We start from the raw sequence: 27,996 nt of genomic DNA, 5'->3' as shown, positions 1-27,996 counted from the left end.
ACAACATTCACCAAAGGAAAAGGCTTTCTGCGCTTTCTCCCAGAACTTTAGAACCCGGATTCCTGCTAAGCCTGAGAGGCAGCGTTCACGAATACAAAGTACCAGCAGCTTTTCTGAGAGTGGCTGGTTGCGCAGGGAAGCAGACCGCGCAGGCAGGAAGAACGTGGCAGTGCTCTCCGGCGGGCGGCAGCAGGCCGTGGGATCAGTCCTGCCGAACCCCGTGCCACAGCACACCGCTGCTCCAGCCAGCGCACTCCGCGGGCACCCCGGGCCGTCACCACGCGCCCTCCTCTGCCTCAAGATGGCGCTGCGCCCGGAGGCGCGCTGGGCGCCGCGCACTCTGGGACACGTAGTCCCCGCCGCCGGCCCTCCCTCCCCGGGCGGCTCGGAGCTCCAGCCCTCCCCGTTCCACGAGGCCGCGGGACCCGTCCCCGGCGGCGGGGCGGAGCGGGGCGGTCCTGACGAGCGGCGGGAGGAGGGTCCGCGGCGGGGCGGGGGGTCCGTGGAATGCGGGGCGGGCTAGACCGGCCCGGGGGTGGGCTGGAGAGCCCGGAGGAGGGACCCGGCCGCCGGGCCCGCCCTATATAGGGGGGCGAGGGAGCAAGATGTTCACTGCCAGTAGCGGGGCCACGGGTGTGCGGGGCTGGGAAGGCGGCGGGCGGGTAGTGTGTACGGGCTTGCTTTGGTGTGTGTGTGACTGAGGCGGGGGGTTCTGTCCGGCTCTGAGTGCGAGCGGGGAGGGGGAACCCGGCCCCAGGCGGCGCAGCGAGATCCTCAGCGGCGGGAGCGGAGCCTGTCTCTCTCCTAGCCCGTAGCGGGAGGTCCCGGGCAGAGGCGGCCCCAGGTGGGGGACCCGGGCGGTGAGGAGGAGCCGCCTCCACCGAGGAGAGGCTCCGCGCCGCCGGCGTCTGTCCGGCTTCGCAAGCTGCCGTGCTGGGACGTGTGGGTTCGTTCCACCCCTCCGCGATCGGGGTCCGGCAGCATGAACATCCTGCTGGAGCTCTTCGTGGTGACTTTCAGAGTACTGTGGGCTTTCGTGTTGGCCGCGGCTAAGTGGCTGGTGAGGCCCAAGGAGAAGAGCGTGGCGGGGCAGGTGTGCCTGATCACCGGGGCGGGCAGCGGCCTGGGCCGCCTATTCGCCCTGGAGTTTGCCCGGCGCCGGGCGCTGCTGGTGCTGTGGGACATCAACACGCAGAGCAACGAGGAGACGGCGGGCATGGTGCGCCTCATCTACCGGGAGATGGCTGAGGCGGCCGCTGCCGCCGCCCCCCGAGGTAAGCGGCGGCCTGACGGAGCGGGCTGCCCGGACTGCCCCCCGCCGCCAGGCCCGGGTGCTGCCCCTTGCCCTTCACCTGCAGGGCCGCGGAAAGGTTAGCCGCAGCAGCGAGCCCGACGGGCTGCGTCCCGGAGCCATGCTAGCATGCAGCGGGCAGGTGAAACCGGCTCCGGGCTGGATTCCAGCGGCCGATCAGTGCCCTGGGGAGACGCGCTTCGTGTAGCTTGGGACTTCGACAGCGGCTCTAAACCATGCAGCTTTTCTTAAAACTCTTTGGCAGCAATAGTAAATAGACAAGTCCTTGTGTACTGTGGCAACACCAAAGCAAATAGAAGTTTTACTGTAGTGGAAATGTATTTGCTGTTTCCACTCGACTACTTGTTTGAATGTCAAATATATAATACAAGTAAGAACTTAATCCACATCCCCCCCACCCCTTTTTGTTCTCTTGTCTGTATTCCTTAGTAGCTGGAGATGGAGAGAAAGATGTGCTGCCGCATTGCAACTTGCAGGTTTACACGTACACCTGTGATGTGAGCAAAAGAGAAAATGTCTACTCAACAGCGGAGAGGGTCCGCAAGGAGGTTGGCGAAGTGTCTGTCCTGGTTAACAATGCTGGCGTGGTCTCTGGGCACCATCTTCTAGAGTGTCCTGATGAGCTTATTGAGAGGACCATGATGGTCAACTGCCATGCACACTTCTGGGTAAATATAAGCTCCATTCTGCTGCCCTTCTTGTCAGTTAATTTTGGGAAATTAGCTGCTGTTGCTTAATTCCTGTGTCCTTGGGATCTGCAATTGCTCCCTCTTATTTGCAGGCTCAGTGCTTTGAGGGTTTCTTGTCTTTAACCTTTTTGTTTAGCAGGAATGGTGGGTATTATTAACAAATACCTTTAACTCAAATATATATTCCTCTAAGTCAGAGTTCCAAGTTTTGTGTCCTATTTTCTAGCCCTGAATGTGAAACATTTGCAAGCATAGCCTCTGAATCTGTGTAAAGTTTGTTACTGTTAATGAATGGTTTCTAAGCCATCCTCCTATAGTCTTCTGCCAGCATGCTAACAGCTTTAACATGCTCTTTTAATGATAGCTGCAATACCAAAGTTGCACATTTCTGGAAAAAAATACTTAAAACCCCTGCTGGAAATGTTGTTTGAATTGCCTTGGAGGCAAATTGTTCCTTTTGAAGGCTGGGAGGATGGTGAAAAAGATTTCTCAAGAAATCAAGCCAAGAACACTTTTTCAGGAATCCTGCGTATTTGTCCTCATAGCTTTCTCCAGGGGCTGCCAGGAGAAGTAAGAAAATCTTTACCATGGTTTCTCGGGCGATATTGTCTCCATAACGAGCAGATGCTAATCAAGGAGAACAAGTTACGTGATCTTACTCTATCTCAACCTTGTTTTCCTGTGTGGTTTATTTTTAAACCCGTGGTGGTGTGGAGTTACATAAACTGGAGTGTTGAAGGAGGGCATGAGGCACAATTGGGTTAGCATTAGCTGTCAGACTGAGCCCATTGTTAGTACTAAAACTGTTCTTTGGTCCTTCAAATAATGTTATGAAATACACTTGCATAACAATCAAAGGATTAAGCAATCTGAAATATACTTCAATTTAAGCCTTCTTTGGCTTGACTTACCTTTTCATAATAAAATTCTGTAAAATGCCTCATCTTCAAAACTTATTAGGCCCTCCCAAATGTATTTTTTTTTTTAATTTTTTTTATGTGGAAGAGAAAGGCTGTTTCATAACCCTAAAGGAGCCCCTTCAAATCTGTGCTGTGAAACACCTAATGGCAGAGCAGTCTTTTCCCAATGTATTGTAAAGCTTGCAGAGAGTTGCTTAAACTTCCGTGCACACAAGATAGTGTGTTTAGAAACTCTTTCAAACTCTGAAAATATGTTTTAGGACAACTTGAAATGTTCTGAGAAAGCTCATATGACTACTTACAACTAAGAGCTCTGCGTGTTCTCCTTCATAAAAGTTAAATTGATGCTTAAGCAAACAGTGATGTGCACTAGATTTAATGACTGCTATTGATGTGGTTTAAATGCTGAATTGACAAAGTTTCCAAGAAGTCTAAATTATGACATCACCATGAATTAAAATATGGGAGGATCCTAAATTCTCCAGCTGTTCTTCCTTCAGGCCCAAGCCATACACTTATTTATAACACTTTTTCAGAGACCTTTTTAAAGCACCTTCTGTGTGTTATAAAAAACTAAACTTAGTCTAGAATTGGCCAAGATTGTGTCTCCATAAGTTTTATTCATCTCCAAATGTTAGTGTGAAGTGACTTTAAAATTAAAAAAAAAACCAACCAAAAACAACCCAAAACCAAAAATACTCCAAGAAGGTATAGTTAGATCTGAATTGTGGAACTTGAAATTTTGGCTTAAGCTTCTAAGGAGCAGTCAGCACCCCAGTTGAGGATCTCTTTATACGTATGCTTCCTGCAGATCTGGTGTTCTGCTTTGCCTTTCCTTTCATTTTCTTCCACTTTTGGCAAAGCTTTTTTCCTTGTCTTCCCCTTCATGATCCCAGAAAAGGTTGGCTTGACCAGCAGTGGGTGGACTTCTATTAAAAGTAATAGTACTTAATTCATAAGTTATCATTTGAATCAGCTGATTTGAAGCCAACTTTTTTGATGCAAGTCAATGCTGACTTAAATAGAACAATGTGTCTAGATGTGTGAAGTTTTATACAGCTAGTTGTTTCCATGTCAGCTAAACTGGTGGTCCAAAAGCAAAGCTAATACTCTGGAGCATTATGCAGGCTTTTAACTATTCTTGAAGGGTGTTTCTTCCAAAAAAGCTGTAAATGGGTTTTATAAAGACATGGATCTTTCATGTAATATTGCTTCAGTAGTTCTCTGTACTTTCCGGGTTTTTGTTGAGGTTTTGTTTATGTGATGGAAAATTCTTCTTCATCCCTTGATCATTAATCAAGCCTCAGTGTAATTCTATATAAAAAACTTCAATTGGGGCTCTATTATTGTCCCCTTGAAACATCTGAAGTAAGAATGATTTGTCTGCTCTTCATGAAGAACACAGGTAATCTGAGCTTGCTTTGTTAGCAGCTACGATCTAAAGACTGCCCAACTTCTGCAGTAGGCAGTGACATGAAAGTCTGTCACTGCTTTGCTGATGTGATTCTAACTGGGCTGTGTACCATATCACAAACTGGCAGTCAGGAGAGCCTTAGCAGCATGCCACAGCCTAAACAGATGCTTTCCATTTGCTGACATTCATGATTTGTATAATCCTTCCCATGAGTGTTCTATATAAACATGTCACCACTGCATCATGTAGCAATTTCCACAGCATAAAATCCACTGCAGTATTAAAAACCTGTTATTTCATGCTGTGATAACTTGAATGCTTCTGATATTGAAAACATAGGGACAAAATCCATTCCCAGTATGAAACAAGCCAGCTCTGGTTTACTATAATTTGCAGATGCATAAAACTGTAGCAGGAGTGTAATGCTATCTTTCCTCACAGTCTATTGCAAGAATAACTAACTTGGCTGCACGTGTCAATTGCTGGAACTAAATTTATGCAGACTAGGAAATTTTCTTCCTGTGATATGTCAGGATACAAATTTGAAAAATGTTAAATCATAGTCTAAGATAAGCTGTGGCTTAATCAGTTTTCTTTTGGTTTTACAATGAAGCTTAAGTGAAGTATCAAAATACAGCGGTTTACATTCTGGAATTGTATTTAGTAAAACTGCTGTGAAAACTCTTATTTCATGACAATTTGAGGTTCTTGTACCTATTCTAACCTTTTTTTCTGGAAGAATAATGCTATTGCTCGCTAAGAAGAAGAGATTCAGAGCAGCCCTGTGAAGAAGGACTTGTGGGGTGTTGGTTGATGAGAAAATGAACATGAGCTGGCAGTGTGTGCTCGCAGCCCAGAAAGCCAACTGTATCCTGGGCTGCATCAGAAGGAGCATGACCAGCAGACTTGAAGGAGGTGATTGTGCCCTTCCAGTCTGCTCTTGTGAGACCTCACTTGGAGTATTTTGTGCAGTTCTGGTGTTCCCAACATAAAAAGGACATGGAACTGTTAGAACAAGTCCAGAGAAGGGCCATGAGAATGATCAGGGGACTGGAGCATCTCCCATATGAAGATAGGCTGAGAAAGATGGGGCTTTTGAGCCTGGAGGAGAGAAGGCTGCATGGAGATCTCATAGCAGCCTTCCAGTATCTGAAGGGGGCCTACAGGGATGCTGGGGGTGTACTATTTATTAGGGACTGTAGTGATCAAACAAGGGCTAATGGGTTCAAACTTGAACAGCGGAAGTTTAGATTGGATATAAGGAAGAAATTCTTCACTGTTAGGGTGGTGAGGTACTGGAATGGGTTGCCCAGGGACGTTGTGAATGCTCCATCCCTGGCAGTGTTCAAGGCCAGGTTGGATGAAGCCTTGCATGATATGGTTTAGTGTGAGGTGTCCCTGCCCATGGCAGGGGGGTTGGAACTAGATGATCTTACGGTCCTTTCCAACTCTAACTATTCTATGATTCTAAGTAGGTATTAATATAGGGCATCAGCTTAGTACCTAGGAAGTACTTATAGAATTAGTGGTTGAATGGGACTCATGGAGAGGCAAGAGCAAGGTGATGACCAAGATCTGAAGTTCTGTGACATGTAGGTCCTTCTGTACAGCAGATCTTCAGTATTCAGCTTGGAGCACAGTGATCTGTGTTGCCCTATCATGTGGATCCTTTGAAGCTTTTAGCTTAAAGCTCTCCTAGACTTCTCTTCAACTTACCAAAAGGGGGAAGCAAAAGCATTCAGCTCCAGCTCTGTCATATTTATTAAAAAAAAAAAAATTATAATCTACATAGTAAGAGACTAGAACCTAGAGCCTGAAGACTTGTGTATGGCTGTCTTATCAGAGAAGTTATGTTCATTCACTTACAAATTACTTGATTTTTGAAATTATGCTGGCATATTTGTAGGAATTGGGAAAAATATTTTAGGAGGCTTGACATGAATACAGAAAAATAATACTGAGTAAAGAGAGTACTGTTACTTAAGGAATTAGGGCATTCATAAGTAGTCTAAAATTTGAATTATCTTGGAAAAAAAGTTAATGCAGAGTTACTATATCAAATACCTATTTATGCAGCTGCTCTATTTGTTGGTCTAATTAGACCAACAGGATTGCTAAAGCCTTGGAAAATAAGTGGCTTGTAGTTATCTGTCATGTATCAATACTTATGTATTATTATGCTAGTCTCTTTAAGCTCCCTGGTATTAAATAAAGCTCATATACCTGTAGTATTTTTTTGTTTAAATATGAAGGTATTGCACTTAGTGTGCACACTGAATATTCTACAGAAGAAGAGACAGCTTATTATGTTATTTGAAACTATATCATGCTGAGTCTTGTGGCCTGTTGGCATAGCAGCTTGATTTTTGTCTCCATCTCTAGGATTCTAGTATTTGTGATCATGTATATAGACACAATATTCCATGGACAGGCCAGCTATCTATATTTAGCATTTTGGATGAGAGGATTTAGCTGCTTTAATTATTTTCTTTTTTCCCCAGTTTCATGATAGCATATCCCAAGATGCACAAATTTACTTACGAAGTTTAATCTACAAGTTCTATACTTTTTTTCTTTGGAAAATGAGCTGGATCAATTTCAAGTAAAACATGTGTATGTGATCCAAAAAGTGTCATCAAAACTAACTCTTCCCTACTAAAATGGTTCCAACTACATGCCACCAGTAAATTTCCCTGGACAGCACATGTGTTTCATATACTGTGGTAGCACACTGGATAATGAATATGAAGGAAAAAGCAGTCATACTCTTGGATATAGAAATAGTCATATTAGTTGTACTTATAAGTGCTTTGGTATGGTTCTGCAGTTCATATGTTCTTGGGTTCATTTCTTAATAAAATAGAAGGGAATCTGTTAGTTGAGAAAACACTGTCTTTTAGATGGATGCTCTAGAAAACTGTACTTTCCCATTTTATAAAGAGATGTATTTACCACAAGTTTTAGAGAGTAAATAGGTGGCCGTATATTTCTGGAGCTTGAGTGGGCACAAGACTACTGGCTCAGAGCTTTCCTCACAGTTTTATTTTACAGTCTACTAGGAGCTTGTCTAACATTGTGTTAAGCACAGTTGTCACAGCATGCAGTGCTTAATTTTGTAACCTTTACCTTGTGATCAGTATCTGTAATGTAGCCTTGTAGTCAGTTTTTAGTGGTAGTGATAATTTAAAAAGAATTTAAATAATTTAAAATTTAATTCTGATCCTGGGTGGTTGTTCTGGGTTTTTTTTTTTTGGAGGGGAGGGAACCAACACAAAACTTTTTTGTTAGGTACCTTAATGTCCTAAGTTTTGGCTGTAGAAGTGATCTTTTATCAGTTTCAGAGTAGCTGTGGATAAAAGTGATTCTTCAGACAATGTACTCATCTTAAGAGTCGGCAAGCACAGTTAAGTTGGGATGGTGTAGTATGTGGGTCTTAGTCTTATGCAAAATGTCCCTTTATTTGCCTTGTGTGGGAATCAAGCACCTATGACTGGGGTTCCAGAATGCTGCCCACCAAACTTCTGTTCCACAAGTTACTCAGCTCTAGCCCCTGAGGTCTATTGAGCCTGATTAGTCATGGCTCTCCATCATCTACTGTACCTTGATGATAAATGAGTGATTACACATCAAGGAGTCTGAACAAAGCAGCTTAGAGCATTCTTGATTTAACTGGCAGCACTTCCATCAGGGCTGTGAAAAATTGCATAGAAGACTCTCAATGTGTTACAACACCAGCGTTCCTACGTACACTTTCTGTGCTAGAGCATCTTCTGTGCATGAAGAAGAATGTTGGCCTATTTTGTTCAAAAAGCAACTCAATTCATGCATTTATCTTCTCTTTAATGATGTAAAGTATTTGATTTTCATTCCAGTCAGTTAACAAATATGAAATGAACATTCAGAATGTTTTCCTTAAATTTAAGTTACACCTGAGGTTTTGTGACAGCTTCTCTCAGGTGTATTTTGGAAATTGATTTGCTGCACCACTTGAAAGGTGCATTGGTCTTAACAGAAAATAGATTCTTGTTGTGATTTCTGGATTGCTTGTTGCCTGTAGTTTGATGTCCAGTATAGTAACATAAGGTGTGATTAGCCAGTTACTTCCATGCACTAAACTATATGAAGCTTGTAGAGTTTAGGTAAAAACATTAATATACTTCCCAAGAAAAAATGTAAAAGTTCTGTGAAGGAAAATGAGAGTTGTCCTGAAGAGAGCATGCTAAGACTTCTCAAACTATTTGAAGCATATTTGAAGTATTCATCAGTTATTAGTGGCTTGCAATTCTGTAGCCATCTAAAATAAAGCTGGAGTTTCAATATGGCTTGCAGAGGTAAGGCACTGGGGATAATCTCACTCTTCAGTCTCCTGTGACTTTTTCTGCAGGTTGGAGGCTTGTCACAAAGCCATATGAATGCTTTCAGGGTTGCTATCTATTCAGAAGAAGTGGTCCTGGGTGACCAGTCAGTGTGATGATAAAATTCCTGCTTCTTATCAAATGAGGTAGGTCAGCTGAATAAGCAAAAACTTGTGCACTGACTTTGGGACTTTGGCCTGATACTATGCTGTTACTTGTAATAGCATAGTAGTCTTTGCCAGTGTGGTGCCTAATTTTACTGGAGAGTGGCTTTTCACTGTTACAGTGAAATACTCAGTCTAGAAGATTGTGTATGACTTTCTTGTCCTTTGGATGGTTAAGAGAGCAATGGAGTTTAAAGTTACAGATTCTTCTATCTACAAGTAACATCTGCTTTTATTTTATGAAAATCAGCTAAGTTAGTGAGATCTCATTGTGTTGTTAACTCTCTGTAATAACCAAGAAACTATAGCAGACTTCTAGAAGATATGCCTGTTCATGTGCTCATCTGCAGAGAAAAGCAATCCTAATTATAATATGGGTAAGTGTCCTGCTAACCCACTGTTTCCATCACTGCCTAAGACCTGTCTTAACTGATTTGTGTGGGTAAGCAATCCTTCTGTGGCTCTTGGTGTCATCAATTACTCTGACCAGACAGGTTGGGGAAAGATTAGTGTTATGTTTGCTAGCACCATCTCTGCCATTTTAGCGCTGCATTTTTTAAATCTTTTCTACTTTTATCTTTATGATAAAGATATGAAGTAGTATTCTTTTCCAGTGCTTCTCAAGCTTTGATTTCACTTCTGGGTTGGTTGTTTTTTTTTTGGGGGGGTGGAGGGGGAGGAGAAGGTTTTTGTTATGTTTTTCTAATACTAAACATTTCCACAGCCCTCTATATAAAAGCCAGAGCATCACTCTCTTGATAAACCTTTCTCCTTTGACCTTTGAGTTTTCTGACTCTTCACACTGGTAAAACTAAGATTCTGATACCTGTGTGTCTTTTGTGGAAAAAATGGTAGAGGTCTTTCTGCAAAGGCAAACTGAAGCTGATTTACTTGTGATGCTATGTGCTTTTACCTGTGGTCTTGTGCTGCTTCTGTTAAAAAAGTCTTTTAAAATACAGTTACAATGTAAGTGAGTAGGCAGACTTTGAGACTGTCAGAATCTCCGTTTCTGATGGTTTATTTTGAAAACGATATGTCACAAACAGGAGGCATTTACATCTGTGCTTACACTTCTGAATGTACACTCTGTTCTTATAAATAATTATATTAGCATAATGATTTATATGCCAGTCAAATTAACACTTGACACGAGTGAGTTAGCACAACTGGGATGGGAGAACATGGTAGGCCAGGGAATGCCAGAACAGCTGCAGAGCTGAGGTGGCTGACTTGATGTGAGCCTTTTGAAATTCAAGTTTGTTTGGCTGTTGAATTCTGCACCTAAATGTGCCCTGGTGCTGGTCACTTCTGCCATCTGTTTGAACTTGTGTGACAGTTTCTTAAGCACTCCCCTTTCAGCACTGGTTTTGAGAAGTGCTTGAGTGCGTATACTTCAAAGTAACTTGTCCAATGTTTCTGCTGATTTTAGGATTAAACTACAAGGAAGATTAGTGATAGCAAGCTTTCATGTGGGGCCATCCCTTGAATCTGCATCTTGCCTGCCACTGGTTTTGGTATTCATCTCATCCATGGGTGAGCCAGTTCAGTTCACTAACTTGTCCAGAGGGCAGGGAGGAAAGCTGTTCATTTTCTTAGCCAGGTTGATTCTAGTTTTTTTATTTAGAAAATAGAATCGTTGACATTTCTATTTAGAGACTCCTCATCGACATTTCAGACTTGGACTAGCCAGTGGCAGGGGGAAGCTGTGTTGGGAAAAGGGTGAGGAGGAATAAGAGAAAACCACGTAGCTGTGGCTGTCTAATGAAACCTCATTCTTGGAGAGATTTTTCTGGAATAGGATTTAGAGGTTGCAAATAGTTAAGCATGAATGGTTCCAAGCTGTAGCAAATCTGACACTGACATAACAGTCTGAATGTAACAACTTCTAAAGAAATTGCAGTATTTTAGTTACACACTATTAAAAACTCTTAGAGGTAGGCTAGTTTTCTGAACACATGAAATAATGTGTTAACAGCTCTAACTTGTTTACCTTGCACTGATACTGTAATTGCTGTGGCATGCTGTCAAGAGCAATGATCTCTGCCTACTGCACTGTTTGACTTCTCTGAAAATCAGTTGTACTAACACTGAATGTGGAAAACCCAAGCTAGAGCTGTGTTTCAGCTTGTGGGGAGCAAGCATATTTTCCACAGGCAGGCAAAGGAAGTACCTCTGCCTTTGAAAACTCACCCCTGAGAAAGGGAGCAGTTTGCTGATGTTTGGTTAAAATGCCTGTGCAAGTAGAATCTTTGACAATTGCATCAGTCGCTCTTTTGGTCACTGTATCAGCTGGAGGCATTTTGTCGTTTTAGTTCTTGCTTGCTTATGAAGATAAAATTTACCTGTTAAGGCTATTTTCTGCATAACCCTTTTGGGAAGAGTGAGGTGAAGTATGGAACAAACACCTTGTTTTTTCTAAAAACCTCTAAGCTGCATGCATTTAAAAATTATATGTCTCATTCAGTGAGTTACTTCATAAGTTAGAGCCTTCTGGGGTGTAAACAAACTTTGAAGCTAAACTTCCATTCAACTATAATATATTCTTTATTTTTGTATTTCTACTAAGTAAGACTCTTACATGAAAAGGGAAGCTTTCCTTCTAATCTTACTCCTCTTGTGAGATAGTTACGGCATAATCACTTTCCCTTCTATAATTGATTCAAAACAATGACTTAGTGACTGAGTTGAGGAGGATAAGTGACTCAGCTTTCATCTGCCTGCAAATACTACATCAATTGTAGTGCTATGGAGGTACTTGTCTTAAGGTATCTATAAAATAAGAGAGTCTCAATTTAGCCACTTCCTGAAATGTCTGTTACATAAATCAAAAAGTATGAATGATGACTTCATATTTTCCAGAAGTAGTTCTGACAGTGCTGTTCTCTAGTAACTTTTTGGAAACATGCAGACTAAAATACCAAGGTTTACTAAATACTCCAGAGGATGACTAAGCTTATGGCAGGCTGTAGAAAAATGTGTATTTCAAAGCTGGATTGTGTTTTTGCTCACTGAACAATATTCTGAGTTCTTATCTAATAGTTTTTCTGAAATTAATTTATGTGGATTTTTCACTGACTCATAGGAGCATGTTTTCATTTTTGTCAAGATTATCAAACAGCTGGCAATAAATAACTGCTCTCCAAATGGTTGGACATTTGCTTCAGACTTGTGCTAATGAAGGTGAGGGACTAATGTGTTTGTTACACTTATGTCAACATAGCTCTGAAACACTACAAATCCTTTGACATGGCCATTTGTCAGTGTATAAACAAAGTCGAATTTCTAGTTGCTTGACTTCCACAGGGCTTAAACTGGCTTTTGTGAAAAAGAGTAGCCAAGTGTCAATTTATTATATCACTTTACCAGCAAACTCTAAAGTTATTTCAGATTTGACATTTGAATAAATGCAAGGTAGGCCATCTTTGCTCATGGATCTGCTTGTGGAAGAATACAAGGTTGGTGGTGCTGCCTACTGGGACTGTAACTTAAGATCCTGAATTTACAGAACTAAAACTGGGCTGTAACAGCCATGTTGGAGCTCTGTATTAATTGTGGGTGTATGGAAAGCTCAAACGGTAACATGGTAGATCTGAGCAGGAAAATTCACTTCCTTTAAACTGCGTGTTGCTTTGCATGTATACATTTATTCCCAAATTCTACTTCAGTTGAGACCTGTATCTTGTTTGTCTTCCAGTGTAAGGCAGGCTAAAGAAATAGCTGGGCCTCCAGTAGCCTTTCTACCATGCCATCTTACTGGCTACTAATCATTTTCAGCTTTTAGATTAGTTCAGAATTTGAAATCCACAACAAACACCACTGGCAACTTATGTTCTGCACTTTTACTGTCCCTGCTCTTCACAGAGAAACATACTGTCTTTCTCCTGATTCATTGCTAGCTGTCAAGAATCCAGTATGATTGCTTTGTCCAAGCTTTAAAGGCCATTAAAATTAAAAGTAGGCAGAATTGTCTGTGAGGGCTCAGAAAACCCTTAAGAAGCTGGCAAGGGAGTGAGCTTACTGGAGGGCATTTAGCAGCTGGGGAGGCACCATTAGATTTTTGGAAACAGTTTGCTATGTGGATGTTCTGGACTCATCTGAAAATATTAATTCCGCAAAAAATCTAGGTGTGCTCTGCACTGTTTCATTGGACCTTTTCTCCAGCTGAAAGTACTTTGAGACCAAAGGGAAAGAAGAAAGAAATGGAAGAACAGACTGTTTCAGACAGAGCAGGGTAATTTATTACAGGCAAGAGCTCCTGTAGGGGAGATATAGGAGGGAGATTATTTCCAGTTAGTTACAGTTCTGTGTTGGTAAACTTGCAGTTCATCTAGGAACAAAAAGTGCAAATTCTCTGCTGGCTTATGAACTGATTATGTGAGAGAATGGGCTGTTGAGCAGGGAGCTGATATACTTAAGTGGAGGACCACAGAATGGTTGAGATGGGGAAGGGACCTCTGGAGGTCCATCAGGTCCAACCCCCTACTCACCCTGGCTCAAGCAGGACCACCTAGAGCTGTGGGCCTAGGACTGTCTCCAGTTGGCTTTTCAGTATCTCCAAAGATGGGCATTTCCATGGCCTCCCTGGTCAACCTGTGAGGATGTGCTTCATTTTTCATAGCCATATGAAATCAAGGACTTGCGAATTCTGGAGGGAAAAGCTTTTTGTATACCACCAGTGATTTTAAACAATAATATATGCTGCCACATATATATAAAGCGGTTATACATCAGCAAAGTGGTATATGCAAGAACAAATGAAAGTAGACAAATAGGTGTGTATTTATGGTATCATATACATAAGCATGTCCATTAAAGACTCCTAGATGCTTCCACAGAAATGACTGGTAGGATATAGGCATTAGAAAGATCAGACACGTCACATGACACACCTGACATCTGAGAGTGGAAATAATTTTAAAAGCTTGTAAATCTAAAGTCTTATTCTTCTTAGGAAGAAAAAATGAAAGTTCTCAGGAGCAGAAAGATGGAGACTGCTTATAAATAGCATGAATTACCACTTGCTGGCACTGAAATAATAAGGATAGTTCACCTTGAATACCTGAACTTCTTCATGGCCAGAAAGCATATAAAGTAGTGACCTGTCTAAACTGAAATGTTCTTAAGAAGAAAATGGGGCCACCTTTGGCTGCGTTACATGTACCTAAACTCTGTTGCAGCTGAAACCAGGAAAACAGCAGATGACTGTAAAACTTGGGTAACTTTTCTACCTTAAGCCTCAAGAAGAAAGTTTCTGAAGCAGGAATTGTATTTGGGTAGTGTTCTTAAGTACTTAACCTATACTTCAAGACGTGGGAGAACAAAGCTGTTTTCTGCTTCACTCTTCGTTAACCAGTTTGGGGTAAGATCATAGGAAATGAAGCCCTTAAAAGAAAGGGAGTGGGGGAAACAATACAGTGACATGGTAAGGCAGCAGTAACAAAAGTTACTGTTGCAATATCCTTCTCTGAGCATTTTTCATATCCCAGTCTCTGTAGACACAACCCTTTTTCAAATAAGCCTCGTTAACAAGCTATACAAAAGGCAATTTAGCCAGGCAATGTTCAGTTGCTCTAGGCATAGCATAATTAGTTCTACTAGTAGAGTGGAAATCAATGATTAATGTTTGAGAGATAACTAGTGGTATTAGTTTCCTGTGTGGTTTTTTTTAATAGCATTACTTATCTTATCTTTACTGTCTACCCATTGTAAACAGCATTGTGGCACTAAGTTCTGATTAAGGAAACTACTTAATTCAGTTTCAGCTTTCTTCTGGTATACACAACATGAGTTGACTCTATGTAAGACAAACTACTACAGTAACTGAACCATTCACAGGAAACAGTGGTAACTATTGGCTTTGAAAACTGAAGAAATTTTAGAGCTGGAACCTAAATACTACAAATGCTAAAGAAAGTAATAATGTAAATATGGACTGTAGCATATTTGTTTTTAGCAAATGGTATGACAGATGTGTCTTACTACTAAGAAACCCACTTACAAACTTCAGTAAATAAAATTTAACCTAGTTTTGTCGCTTTTCAGCTGATTAAATGTTCTGAAGCAGGGGATTTTATATATATGGATCAGTCATGAGAGTGAAGAAAATAGGAATGTTAATCACTCACGTGAATTAATAATGAATTAAACAAATGATCCAAGTAATAGCTTATGTTTTTATTAAGCTAAGACTTCATGTGCTTCAAATCAATATTTCTTGCAGACTTGGAAAGGAGAAGAAATATACCTAGTTCTCTATATTTCAAATACAGTTTTAAATTAACTGATTTTGCTCTTCATTGTGACTTAATTCTTCACAGTATTTATTTTGTTGCCTTCACCTTTTAACCTGGTTAGATCTTATCTGTAGTTTCACTCTGTCTGCAAATGTAGGCTATCCGGAGTATTGGGGTGTGTGTAGCTTTGCTTTCTTGTTACCAGTCATCATTATAGACTTCTGTTTAAGTCTGTCTCTTTCTTTCATGAGCTTCTGGTTGCAAGGCAACTGTAACATTATTACTGTGCATGTATGTTAAGCATTAACTGCTGTTGCAGTTCAGTATTAAAGGAATCCCCATGGCCCCAAAACAGTGGGGTTTTATGTGAAGGACAAATAAAGCTTTAGTGAGAAATTGAAGGTTGTGTTGCCTGCCAGGAGCTAAACAACTGAGGGACCCCTTTTGAGATGAAATATTGGAAGGTCTAGCTTTTTTAGTTTTGAACACAGGTCCTGCTCAAGACACTTGAGGGCAATCCTTGAATAGTTTCCTTTAGTGGTTTTAATACAGCTGTCTGTGGAAGCTTGGCTTCAGGACATCATGTTTATCTCCTGATCCTTTTTGCTCTGAAAGCACCTGAGTAGCACATCAGAAATCCGTGCAAATATGCGACTTTCTCTTTTAATCCATTCTTTAGGAAGACATGGTAAATCTGGCCTATTTTTCATTATCTTGAGGATAGAAACTGAAGATCAGAAATAGTTCTAACTTCCACAGCTATTCAAATATTTACTTAGACAGTGGCTAATTATCCAGAAGGGGCCCAGCACTTCTTAAAAACAGTCAGCAGAGACATCTAAGGTCCTTCAAAGTACAGCTTTGGTCCCTTGTGTTAGCAAGGTCAACAGTAGTTGTAGACTCCTGTCTACATTCTGTATTCAGCCTATTACTGGCTGAGCCATGTCCTTTGTGCTGTGTGGTCTCTCTTGTCTTCAACTCAGTACTTGGTATATTCATATAGTCTTAGAACAGTTACTAATCTCACCTTAATCTAGAATTTTGGAGATCCTTGTATAATGGAACTATAAAGGATGTGGAGATAATACGGGGGAAGTAATTGAGATGGAAGTGCAAATGAGAAATAATTATTTTCCGTTCTCATTGGAACCAGATAAAAAAGCTGGAAGGAAAATAAATGGTTAAATCCAGGGTTTTAGCTGCATGCTATGGTGCGTGAGAAGGCAGTTTGGATATTATAGCCTCTAACTTGAATAAGTTCCTCTTTAAGACTTACACAGTTCTAGGGTATACTTTCAAGGTCTCTTCTAAAACTATTTGGCAATGGCTTTCACTGTAATCCTGTAAGTGAAGTTTTACCCAGTGTTTATAAAATGTATTTAAAGTCATTATCTTCTGAAATAAGCTGGGCTGTATGACTGTAGCTGAAAATAAATTCAGTACATTTACTGATAAGCTTCCCAGGGGGATTTTCTGCCTTTCAGGCATCTCTCTTTCCCTTTTAACATATAATAGTGCATTAGGGCTGTACTATGCAGTTTGGAGAAATCTATTTTAAAGCAAGGTGCTACAGCCTGTCTGCACAATAGTTAGAGGTGCTCTTTTGTCAGACCTTTGTGCTTTCCTTCTCGGTTACTGGAATGGAAAGAGAAATGGGGGCATGTGGAAATCTCTATTTCATTCCACAGTGGAGTGAGCAGCCACATGCTGTCTTTGCAGGGGAACCTGCAGTGTGTCCTGCTGTAGGCTATGAGGAATGGGAAGAAGGCTGAATGTCAGTGCTGATGGGGGGGGACGGGACGGGACGGGACAGGACAGAAACTTCGAACAATGTTTTCTTGTCACCAACTCTGCTACATGATTTTTAGAATTAGCTAATATATGGCAGCAGGCTGCTCTTATCTCTGGTACGTTAGCTCCCAGAGCCGTCTGGATGGGTCCTTGACTAATTGCACCAATTCTGTTTCTTGAGTCTGGCCAAATAGTGTTTAACATGAAGATGAAACAATACATTTACCCAAATGTTGGACTCTTGCAGTTATGCAGCTGCTCTGGCATTCAGGAATAGCTGTGGCTTGGGAGGAAATGTCCTGTTATACTAGTACACCACTGTTGGGGATAACTAAGGTGATATAAAAACTCACCTGCTTTGATCAGCCCCAGAAAGAGATAGCCATGCTCTATTCTCCTTACCTGATGGGGCTGTATGGAAAATGTTATTTCTTTGGCATAAAGGAATTTCTGCCTTACAGTAAAGCAGGCTGTTTGTGCCATCAAAACAGTTTAAAAGGGCTAACAGAAGGCACAAAATAAGAGTCAAAATTACTGTATTGAAACAGTAGGTACCAACACATAAGGTCCTTTAAGTTTCTGCTTTATTTCTTTCATTTCTATAAAGACAGCTCTCTAAACATCAGGTAGCACATACTTTTCTACTGTGGTGTGCTTTCTTCATTGGGTATCCATTGTTGAGCTGTGTACAGCTAACATTGTTTTCTGTGGATGCTTGCTTTCTTCTTTAAGAATAATTAATCAAAAATTTAATTAAAAAATCACTTTCCCAAACTCAGTATTTCTTCATATTCTCATTTGCTGTATTTAGACTAATTTGTTTTGACATTGCAGCTGTGCTGTTCTTTGTGTTGCACAATCTTTTGAGTTTTGTTTCATTAAGAATGGAACTAAAGAATTTGGGGAAGGGGAGGGAAGAAGTGCTAGACTGTTAGAAGTTAATTTGCCGTAAACCAAAATGTTGAGAACAGATTACAAAAGCTATGAAGTGACATGTAAATGCTTGTTCAGTTTCACACTTGTGAGAAATAGAGTCATTAAAGCTGTGTGCACATGAAATAGATGTTTGGTTACAGCTACTGGGAATAGTTTGTTTTTACTGGTATATTCAGAAGCATGGAGAAAAACGGTCAGATTAGGAACTGATCTCTAGGCTCCAAAAAAATCTTAAAGGTTAAACTAGCTTGAAAAACTAGCCCTACTCTCTGTTCAGAACAGTTTCATGTGTTCTATCTAAGCCTACCCAGTTGTTCTATCTAAACTACACTGCAGGTTACAAAATGCATGTTTGCTCTATGTATGCTTTGGGGTTTTAAATTTTTTTCTAAAAGAAAAAAGCTAAATTCCAAGTGAAGAGGATGCTTAACTTAAATTTCATGTTGAATGCTCCATGACTGTCCCGATTCCTCCTCCTGATGCATCACAACATAGTTCCTTTCATCTGCTATATTCTCCTTACTGGTTTCTCCTCAGTGTTGAAAAGTGTGTTATGTTTGTCATTAATAAAAGACCAAGGTCTGACTTTAAGTACTTAAATGTTTTGGTTAAATGTCTTCCTCTGCAGCTGTGGGAGGTAAAACTGAAACCTGAAAGATCAAACTTGAAGGCAGATAGATAGTTGATTAAATCACTTGAGTTGAATTATTTTGGGGGCCTGGTTCATGACCTCTGATGCCATGGACAAAACACATTTCTTGCTTAGTATCTTCTAATACTTTTTTTTTTATGGAGGATTAGCATGTCCATGCATCACCTCAGAAGACTAACGTGGGCTATGCTACCTGTTCAGACAAACTCCAGATGGGAAGGCCACCCAAGAGGCATCTTGCCCTGAACCAGTCAAGCTCTTAACTAGTTTCTAAGCAGCACACAGAAGACTTCAGGTCTGGTGGGCAGATGTAGCTGAAGCTGAAAGAAACTAGAAAAAAGAAACTAGGTTGATCTGGTTTATGTAACAGGCAAAAAAACTGGGGACCAGCGTATGGAGGAAGCTGCTTTGATCAAGGAAGTGGGCTGTGCCAGAAGCTCAGTAAGAGCACTGATTTATTTGGGGATTGCTTATACCACGAAAGAGAATAACTTCACTTTGGGATTGTTTTTCCCAGCAAGAGGAGGCTGGGAGGAGCAGTGGGCAAGCCTTTACTCTGAGACTGGAAATGCCTCCCCCCCATAGGGTGTGTCGGCCTCTGACTGCTTGTTTTTAAGTACTGACTCCCAGCTGTTGCAGATGGCTGGAGGGTGGCAGCAACCAAGACGACTTTCTCTGACATCCATTTAGCTGAAATGTTGATAGTTGACTGCTAAGTTTTCTACACATATGATAGTTGTGCTGACTTTATAGAGTCCTTCAGCTTCAGGTTTTAACTGGATTTGCAGGATAATGTCCCATGACAAAGTACAGGGGCCTGCTGTGAACAGGCTGTTTCAGAACATCAAGGTCTCACGCAAAGATTTCCATGAATTGCTAATTGTCTTCAGAGCAGAGGAGCTGTGTTTTTTCCTATGTGGCTATAAATGGCCTTTTAAGAGATGACTTACGTGAAGTGACTGTGGTTCTGCTGCTGGAAGTTATTCACTCTGCACTTGAATTGCTGAAGACGTCACCCAAAATTGTCCTCAACAGGGTTTATTTATGTGCCAATTTCCTCTTGGTTGAAAATGGGTTACTGTAGCCACAAGCTCTGAAGACTCAGTCTTTATAATCTCTATGCTTTGAAAGAGTGTAGCATAGTTGAACAGGCTTTCTGAAATTTACTGTTCTGCAGTTGTTCCAGTTACTTCCTGTATCTATATGTATATGTCTGTGAAAGTTCTTCTCTTCAGCTGTAGATACAGGCACTTATGGACACCTAGTTATCATCATGTTTAAAAAAAAAAAAGGCAAAAAACTCCAGAACTAAGCAGTGCCATAGCAAAGATCATAGAAAAGCCAGTCCAACAATGCTTGGTGTGCTTGTCTGCTGTTTATTTCTTGGAATAAAACACATTGATTCATGCCTTCTTTTTTTGGGGGGGGGATCAATCTATTACTACTTCTTTCCCTTCTTTCTCTTCCCCAAGATGAGCTCCAAGGCGAGTGCCCCTTCATTTCTGTAGTTGCTGTGGTTTGCAGCCAGAGCTTCAGTCTGTATTATCAGGCTTTCTGGCAATGCGAGGTGGCAATCAGTCATTCCAATGTGATGTGGGCAGATAACTGAGACGTAAGTGGAAACTGCTGATGGGGCTGACTAATGCTCCAGAGGTGGGAGTAAATTGTTAGCAGGACTGAGTTGGGAGCATGGATCCCTTACAGGGATAGTATGGAGTGTCAGAGCTGGCATACATACTCTCAGTGTCGGGGTCCATCAGGCAAGCTGCAGATAAATAACATGCTGTAGAACTTAAGTGTGTCTGAGTGAAGTCTCTTAAGAGGACACTACACTGTGATCACTGGGTTTTGTTGTCATGCAATGTGTGAAGAGAAGCTGAAACTTTGTGGTGCCTGGCACAGATTAGTTTAACAGTGAACTAAATGCTTGTCCAAGGCTCTATATAAGAGGTTTAGAGATCCCTGCCATGAGGAAAGAAACAAATGCAAGGCAGCTTGCTCAGATTATTTTTATAATTAGCTTCGTTATGCAGCTATGACAGAATCTAGGAGTTGTATGAATCAACAGTAGAAAAGGAGAGGAGTCAGGAGGTCTGTTAATCTTCTATCATCTGCCAGCTGTCCAGTGAAAACACTCTTTTGTGTAGTGTTAGGAGGTCTGGATTAGTCATTTAACACCTGCAGGCAAAAATGTTGTACAAGAACATGTGAAAATCATTAGAGCAAAACTGTCCTGACGTCTGTGATTGGAAAATGCAGACAGCATAAGAATGGAATTAGATGGATTCAGCTGTAGCTTGCACATCTTTTTAAGAATGCAGCTGACACAGACCAATAATTAAGCAAGTAGCAAATACTTAAGGGGCATTTGCATGCTCTGAGTTTGGATCCAAATTACATGGGAAGACCACATTTCTGGGAGGATTAAGCATTCATGGTACTGAGAAAATTAGACTAAAATAGAATAATAGCTCTGTCATTAATAGATTTATGTATTAACTAGGCATGCTTGTGATTGAAAAGTATTGCCTCAAGTTCTTTGGCAATTTAGAAGTGATTTTTTGTAGTACACTGCCAATCTAGAAGCTGAAATAAATCATAAATCAATGAAGTAGTAACATTAGTTTTTAGCATATATGGTTATCTGCTTAATACTTATTTAAAAAAGGAAAGTGTTGGGTCAGCTTCAGCAAATAGATATGACAAAGGTATTCTAGCAGGGGTGACCTTCTAGCAAATGGCTTCAATTTATTGCTTAAAATTTAATTTTTTAAAGGTGTTAACTCTGGGATTTTAAACAGAAACAAACTTTGTTATAATTCAAAGCATAAAAACTGGAGATTAAAATCAAAGTTTTGTCTTGTGACTAGGGTTTGTTTTGTTTTGTTTTGAAACTGAAGGAATTGATAATAGAAATGTATATCTTGTCTTTAGTTAGAACAATTGCTTATGGATACTAATAAAGATGAAAATTACTTTAGACTAGCAAATGCTTATTGAATTTTGTGTAATAAAATAACATAACATCATCAAAAGCTCTTTCACTAGTATTTCTTTTAGTGTAAAATGCCCAAGATAAGTTAATTGGATACAATGAGCCATAACCAACTTACAAAACACACTGTCAATAATTAGAACTGATAATCTTCAGCGGTCTTAACATAGATGAGCTGGATGGTGTAATTAAACCCTTGGCATTCCTTTTTATGTCTTAAAAAAAATCTGACTTCCATTTTAGGGTCAAATTATCTCTTTGTGATAACTAGTCTCTTGCAGAAAAATAAACATGTCTGAGCTCAATTAAGCCTTTAACCTTAGGATTTCTGGAGATACAATCCTTTCTGTCTTGCTGTCTGAATTCACAAACAAGCTGTAGATTTTCTTGTGGCCTTTTTTGAAAAACTCGTAAGTTCAAAACCTGTACATTGATTGTACTTCTAAATTCTTGACAATAGACTGAGCTGGAGGTTTTGAAGGCTCATCACTAATGTATGGTGTTCGTGGTATGGGGTTTTTTATTTTGTTGGGTTTTTTTTCTTTTTTACTTTGTAGACTACTAAAGCATTCCTTCCCAAGATGCTGGAAATGAACCATGGACATATTGTGACAGTTGCAAGCTCTTTGGGATTGTTCAGCACTGCTGGAGTGGAGGTTTGTTAGACTATAATTAACAATAAATTTGTCACATCTTGCTTAGGATAAGCTTTTTTTGTATTGTCAACTAGCAAAAATAAAGTCAAATCTTCAAAGATACTTGGAAGATGTGGTGCTGAGTACCATATAAACACATGGCTCTGTGTGTGTGGGATCCACAGGACTCAGGCAGCCACTGTATTCAACTACTTTGCAGGTGGACTTTCCACTTAAGAGTGATAGCCTAGGATGGCAAAGGATTTCAGAATGGTAAATGGTCTTTGAATTACCCGATGAAATTAAGAAACTGACAGGTGCCCACTTACCTACTTCTGTCAAGATCTTCAGTGCTAAGCTTGAAGCCAAAGGCAGGGTATTTCAAAAGTAATGTTTCCTGTTTCCTGTTTCTGTGAGGAAATGGCTGCCTACCTTCCTCCCAGAATATACAGCTCACCTGCTTTACTAGGCTCCCAGTTACAATCCTGAGGTTGTCTAGTTGCTAGCAGCTGTTTGAGAGCACCAGTTTGTGAGACTTGTTTAGTACATAAAGCTAGGTTAGGGTTAGAGCCCATTATCTTGCTTTTGGCATCATTAGCACAAATGCAAGTGTGAACAAAAAGCATTCAGTTAATGAAAATTAATTAATGTGCCTAATGGATTAATGGTCATAATATCCCATAAACAAAGGCTTAGTATACAAGTGCAGTTTAATCAAGGGCCTTAGAATGCAGTATTTTGTAACAGAAATGAACAAACCTGGCATAACTTAAGAAAACTAAAAAGAATTTCCTAGACTGGACTAGAATTTCTTAGTGTGTGACCAGCAGAGGTGGATGCATCCTTCGGGAAACTTGGATGCTACTGCTGTCTATGTAATCGTTTTTTAATGTGCTGAACTTAAATATTTTTGAGCTATATCCTCTTCCGAAAATTAAATACACTCAGATCTCTATTATATCGTCTCTTGAAACTAAGTTTAGAAGTAAAGTATTTAAGATTTTTTACACTTATGCCCTGCCAACTCCTGTCTTTCTCAAATCTGACCCAAGATAGTATTGGGTATCTTAGTCCTTTGCTTAATATTAAATGTTACAACAAATTGGTAATTGGAGTAACTTGCCACATGAGGCTGCCGGGTCAGAACTGAATCCAAGGTAATACTCTCCTACATTCAGCTTTCCTGCTTTCATGGTTCTGCGCTAATTGCCTCAGAAGTAAAGTGATAATGAGTTGATGTGATGCTGTATTCAGTGGGTGTCTTTTGTTGTTGCTTTGAAAGTCTGTGCAGATTTGCTTTGGCTTTGAACGTGATTCATATCTGTTCTTTTTAATTTGCCTTTTTTTCTTCATTCATTGGCAACACAGGATTATTGTGCCAGCAAATTTGGAGCTGTAGGTTTCCATGAATCTTTGAGCCATGAATTGAAGGCTGCTGAAAAAGATGGAATCAAAACAACTCTAGTCTGCCCTTATCTTGTAGATACAGGAATGTTTAGAGGTTGCAGGATCAGGTGAGTAACATTCTCCTCCTGCTCTGTGTTTGTAGCATAAAAGTACTTGAAGATAACTAACCTGTTATCATAAAAATACTTTAAAGTATTATATCTGCTTTAATATGCATTAGTATTAGACTCAAAAAATAGGCTTTCTGAATTCACTGTCTTCTGTCCTTTTGTTCTTAAACTACACAAGTTCTGAGCTATATAGTCTTTGTATCCTAAGAGTGAATAGAAAAAAATGAAAGTCTTTGTCCCTGCTGAGGCATTTCAGAGAAAGTGGGTTAATGAATGAGGTCTGCAGTCTTTTATTTATCTTATTTATGTGTTTTAAATATTTCAGAAAAGAAATTGAGCCTTTCCTTCCACCCTTGAAACCAGAGTACTGCGTGAAGCAGGCTATGAGAGCTATCCTTACAGACCAGCCAATGATTTGCACACCTCGTCTCATGTATATGGTCACCTTCATGAAAAGGTAAGAGCTGAACTGCTAGTTAGTTGGCAATACACTCTACAGAATACTAGTAAAATCCATGAGCATGTCTGCTTTCTGGATATAAAGACTCTCCCACTCACACAGGCTGTTGGTGCTGTTTTGTTAGAATTCTTAAGTATTTCTTGGCTTGCATGAGTGTAGGTTGCTTGCTTGGAAAGCTCCACAAAACAGATCCTATGTATTATGCATCCTTGCTTTACATTTCTGGTATCCTTTTCCTTAGATTCCTACTTTCTTTTCAATTGACTTATTTCTATTGTTTGGGTTCCTTCTTAGGAATGGGGCCCGATGCAGCTTCCAGCAAAAGAGCCTCTAGCTGTTTGTCTCTAGAATCAGTGTGTAGGAGGCCCTGCCTACAGATTCTCTAGGACTTGTACAGATATGGTAGATAAACTGCAAATCTGCACATTCAGAACCGTTTTTCAGAGTCTAAGTTTGGAAGAAGGGCTAGTTAAGGGAATATTACCTCCTTTGTTCTATCACGCCACAGTTCTTGGATAGGAACACTTTAATCTGTAACTAGGCTGACATTTCAGTGATGCAGGGTAATACAGGAGTTGGCTGTGTTCCACTGATGCAACATCACTTGCATTCTATTATAGAGGACATCCTCACAGCTGTCTGTTTTTTGTTTTAAATGTGCAGTGTGTAGAATCTTTAAAAATACAGGATTGTCTTATTTTCCTTCTGTGAGGATGGTTGAAACAGAGAACCTTGGTGATTTCTGTTCCATCTGCACTTTTTTTCTTCTCTGCCTCAAGTTTCTCATGGTGGATAGGCTTACCAAAGACTAGAAGAGCCATCATCGCTCACCTCTTTCCTGGAAGAGCGTATGTACATGTGTCTTCTGCCAACAAATCAAGGCCACTGTCGGCATCTTTAAGAATGAGCTTCTTCAACCAGAAGCTCAGAGGGTCCTATAGTGCTCTCTGCACAAACAGTGCCTTATGCAGCAACAGTCACATCAAAGGCCCTTCATGTTGTCTTGGTTCAACACTTTAACTTCCAACAGGGAGATCAAAGCTTCTGTATAATCCATGCCTCAGGCAGCAGCACACATCAAAGGTCCTCCAGTCACTAGTGCACAAGCATTACTACTAGCAGGGAGGACACCTGTACCGTGACGTACTCCTCAGTGCTTCAGTGGCCATTACTCCTAATGGCTAGATTCCGTGCACTGCTTTCCACTGAATTAATGTTTGCTGCTATTTCCTGGGGCTGAGGAAATCCCATTCTAGTTCTTCACTAGAGTTCCTGGGTACTACCCTTGAAATGAAAGTATTTTGTGGATGTGGGAAGGAGGGGAGAGTCTGTAGTCAGGTACCCATGACATAGACACTTCCTGGAATTTTATCTGGAGAGGGAGAGAGGAAATTGCTCTCTTTATTTTGGATCTCTCTTTCTGAGGATGGATGATTGAGTTTAGAATATAAGTCAAGGCAGTTAGACATTTGATGATCAAAGAATGGCATTAACTAATGCTAATCCCACATTAAAGAATATCTTCAATATCTGGTGACCTCTGCTGATGTGGCTTTGAGCAGATGCTTTGCTTTCAGTAGACCTTCTGTGATGACCTTTCCCTCTTCCACCTCTTTAAAACAAGCTATCATACTGATTGTGAAGAGACAGCAGAAAATCTGTCCTAAGCTGGAGGCATGTGACTAAGCGGCTTCCTCCTTTCTGCTTGCCTGCATGCTTAGCACTCTAGAGTTTAAATTCCCTAAATATCCCTGTGAAATAACAATCCCTTAAGTCTATTAAAAAGCCTCTCTAATAACTGTTATATTCCTTTTAAGGAGACCAAGTACACAGTGTAAGCAGAGGTTTTGTTTTACTGTGTCCTCTAACAATTTTCTAACCTGTTTTTCACAGTATCCTGCCCTTTGAAGCAGTGGTATGCATGTACCGATTTTTGGGAGCGGACAAGTGTATGTACCCTTTCATCGCTCAAAGGAAACAGGCTATGAACAATAATGAAGCAAAAAATGGAATGTAACACTATTTTGGATGGACTAACATTTATAGGTGAATACAATAATGTTATGTGACTGAATTGCGAAGTGCACTTGCATCTAACAGATGCAAATGTCAACATCTTGCTGTGGCATTCTCTTGGGTCCTAAACCTGTGTACTGAATTCTAAAAATCAATGTTTTTTTTATATACTGTAAATAAAACTGGCTAAAGTACTTGATAGGTATACAGAATGAATTTACAATGTAGCTGCCACCATTGTCCTTTAGAATATCACTGTATGTACAGTAAACTAGTCATAATACTTGTAGGGATGCACTGTGTGTTATCTCTTCCTCAGCCTGCTAAGGCTTATAAGAACTGTCTCCTACTAGAAGATGCAACTTTTCAGAAATAGTTTGTCTTTCCCTATGTTATTTGAGAAGGGGGAGGGAAATCTTGCCATTTAAGCTACTGCTCATGACCTTTTAGTAAATTCACGGATGGTTTCTGAATGCACCCAAGCTCTGAAGGACACACGGCCCAATTGTGGCGTAATTCTCTTTTGTATCAACTGTGTTCTATTTAAAGATAAAAAGAAATTTGTAAATCTCTGCTGATTCAAAGGCAAGTGAATGTCTTAAATACTCTCAGAGCAAACTTGTACTGAGCATCTGGTTTTCTAGGAATGCAGTCAATGATTTAAACTGACTTTTTTCAAGTCGCTTGATTTGAAATATGCTCTGTACTGTTTCCCTTTACATGTCAGAGTCCAATCTACTGTTATGGGTTATATGTTTCTTTTCTTCCTCCTCATTCTTTCCTTTGCCAGAGTTCTCTCATCCCCCTGAGGAAGCTGTTGTATTCAATTTCTGTAACTGGACTTGTGCCTAAAAGACAAAGCAACTCAGCTGAGATACAAACTGTTTATGTAAGTGCTGGTCATATGCCAATTATTAGCAAAGGAAAAATAGAATAACACCTGATGCAGCTCTACATGCAGAATATGGAAGGGTGTAAAGATTTTTTTTTTTGAGTTGTACTCACATTGTAGAGCAGCAAATGGATTTTTACAGTATTTTTTGTAAAGCGAACAATTTTGTGCCTTGAATTTGGTAATCTGTATTAGTGAAGCATTGTAAAAGTGAACTTCTACCTCTGTATCTTAATGTATACCATCCACTTGTAAACTACTATCGGAGAAATTGTGATTACTTTTTTAGGATGTCTTGTTAAATAGTGACCAATGCCTGTGGTTATTAAAGTGAGCCACCTTTTCCTTAAAACAGTGACTGGAATGCTTCCTTTAAAGACTAAACTAATGCAAACTACTTGTGCCTGTTCCATAGCTCTTGAGTATCAACACAGTTCAGAAATGTATTGCTCAGTTCTTACAGCCACTTTGTCAGCTGCATGGTTTTACAGTGTAATCTCTTATCAGTCAGTACTGTGAAATTAGCCTTTAGGAGGTGACTGTTTTCTCTGGTTTCTAAACTCATCAATGAAATAACTGGTCAAAGAGCTTTTGAAGAATATTTATTTTGGTTTTGTGTGGGGCTTAAATCTATTTACAAATGTCATCGTGTGAGTGCAGTTTTAAAAGTAGTTTCAATTAAAAAATGTAGTTTCAGTACAGTTGTAGTTATTACTGCATATATATATAGCATACATCTAAAATAAACTGGTATCTGTGTGGAGAATAGTGTTGTTAACTAAGCCTGTTTAGAAATTAAAGTAGAAAAAACTGTTTGCATTAACCCTTACTCAAAATTCCATACTCTTTTGAAAAAGCCTCTTAATGACTTCCCCAGGGCCAAATTAACTTCTGAGGTCTTACAGCAGAGTCACTAAGAGCAAGTACAGCAAATTTCATTCTATAACACAGCATCATTTTGAAGAACATTTGTTTTTCTAAGATGTCTCTATATTGCTGTGTTGGATTAAGAAGC

The 27,996-nt window shown here is 40.2% G+C and overlaps 1 protein-coding gene across 2 annotated transcripts; it reads left to right on the top strand.

Moving 5' to 3' along the window:
* The first annotated feature begins 563 nt into the window (after nt 1–563).
* On the top strand, nt 564–27,568 carry RDH10 (retinol dehydrogenase 10). Of its 2 annotated transcripts, none has more exons than XM_005150804.3 (6): nt 564–1,274; nt 1,745–1,980; nt 22,019–22,117; nt 23,465–23,610; nt 23,939–24,070; nt 25,967–27,568. In XM_005150804.3, exons 1-6 carry the CDS (start codon nt 983–985, stop codon nt 26,088–26,090), a joined length of 1,029 nt encoding a protein of 342 aa, XP_005150861.1. In that variant the 5' UTR covers nt 564–982; the 3' UTR covers nt 26,091–27,568. The 2 variants fall into 2 exon arrangements, with proteins under 2 accessions (XP_005150861.1, XP_005150860.1); XM_005150803.3 differs by having other exon boundaries at nt 566–1,274; nt 1,742–1,980.
* The last annotated feature ends 428 nt before the right edge of the window (nt 27,569–27,996 follow it).

This window comes from Melopsittacus undulatus, chromosome 1 (assembly GCF_012275295.1).
Source record: "Melopsittacus undulatus isolate bMelUnd1 chromosome 1, bMelUnd1.mat.Z, whole genome shotgun sequence".
Lineage (NCBI taxonomy): Eukaryota > Metazoa > Chordata > Aves > Psittaciformes > Psittaculidae > Melopsittacus > Melopsittacus undulatus.
This window is presented reverse-complemented; position numbering and strand designations above follow the sequence as displayed.

What these genes read in the sequence shown, in the direction of transcription:
- RDH10 (XM_005150803.3), top strand. Translation starts at nt 983, where the DNA reads ATGAACATCCTGCTGGAGCTCTTCGTGGTGACTTTCAGAGTACTGTGG. An exon ending in CGCTGCCGCCGCCCCCCGAG is followed by an intron (nt 1,275 to 1,741) that starts GTAAGCGGCGGC and finishes TGTATTCCTTAG; the next exon opens with TAGCTGGAGATGGAGAGAAA. An exon ending in ACTGCCATGCACACTTCTGG is followed by an intron (nt 1,981 to 22,018) that starts GTAAATATAAGC and finishes TTTACTTTGTAG; the next exon opens with ACTACTAAAGCATTCCTTCC.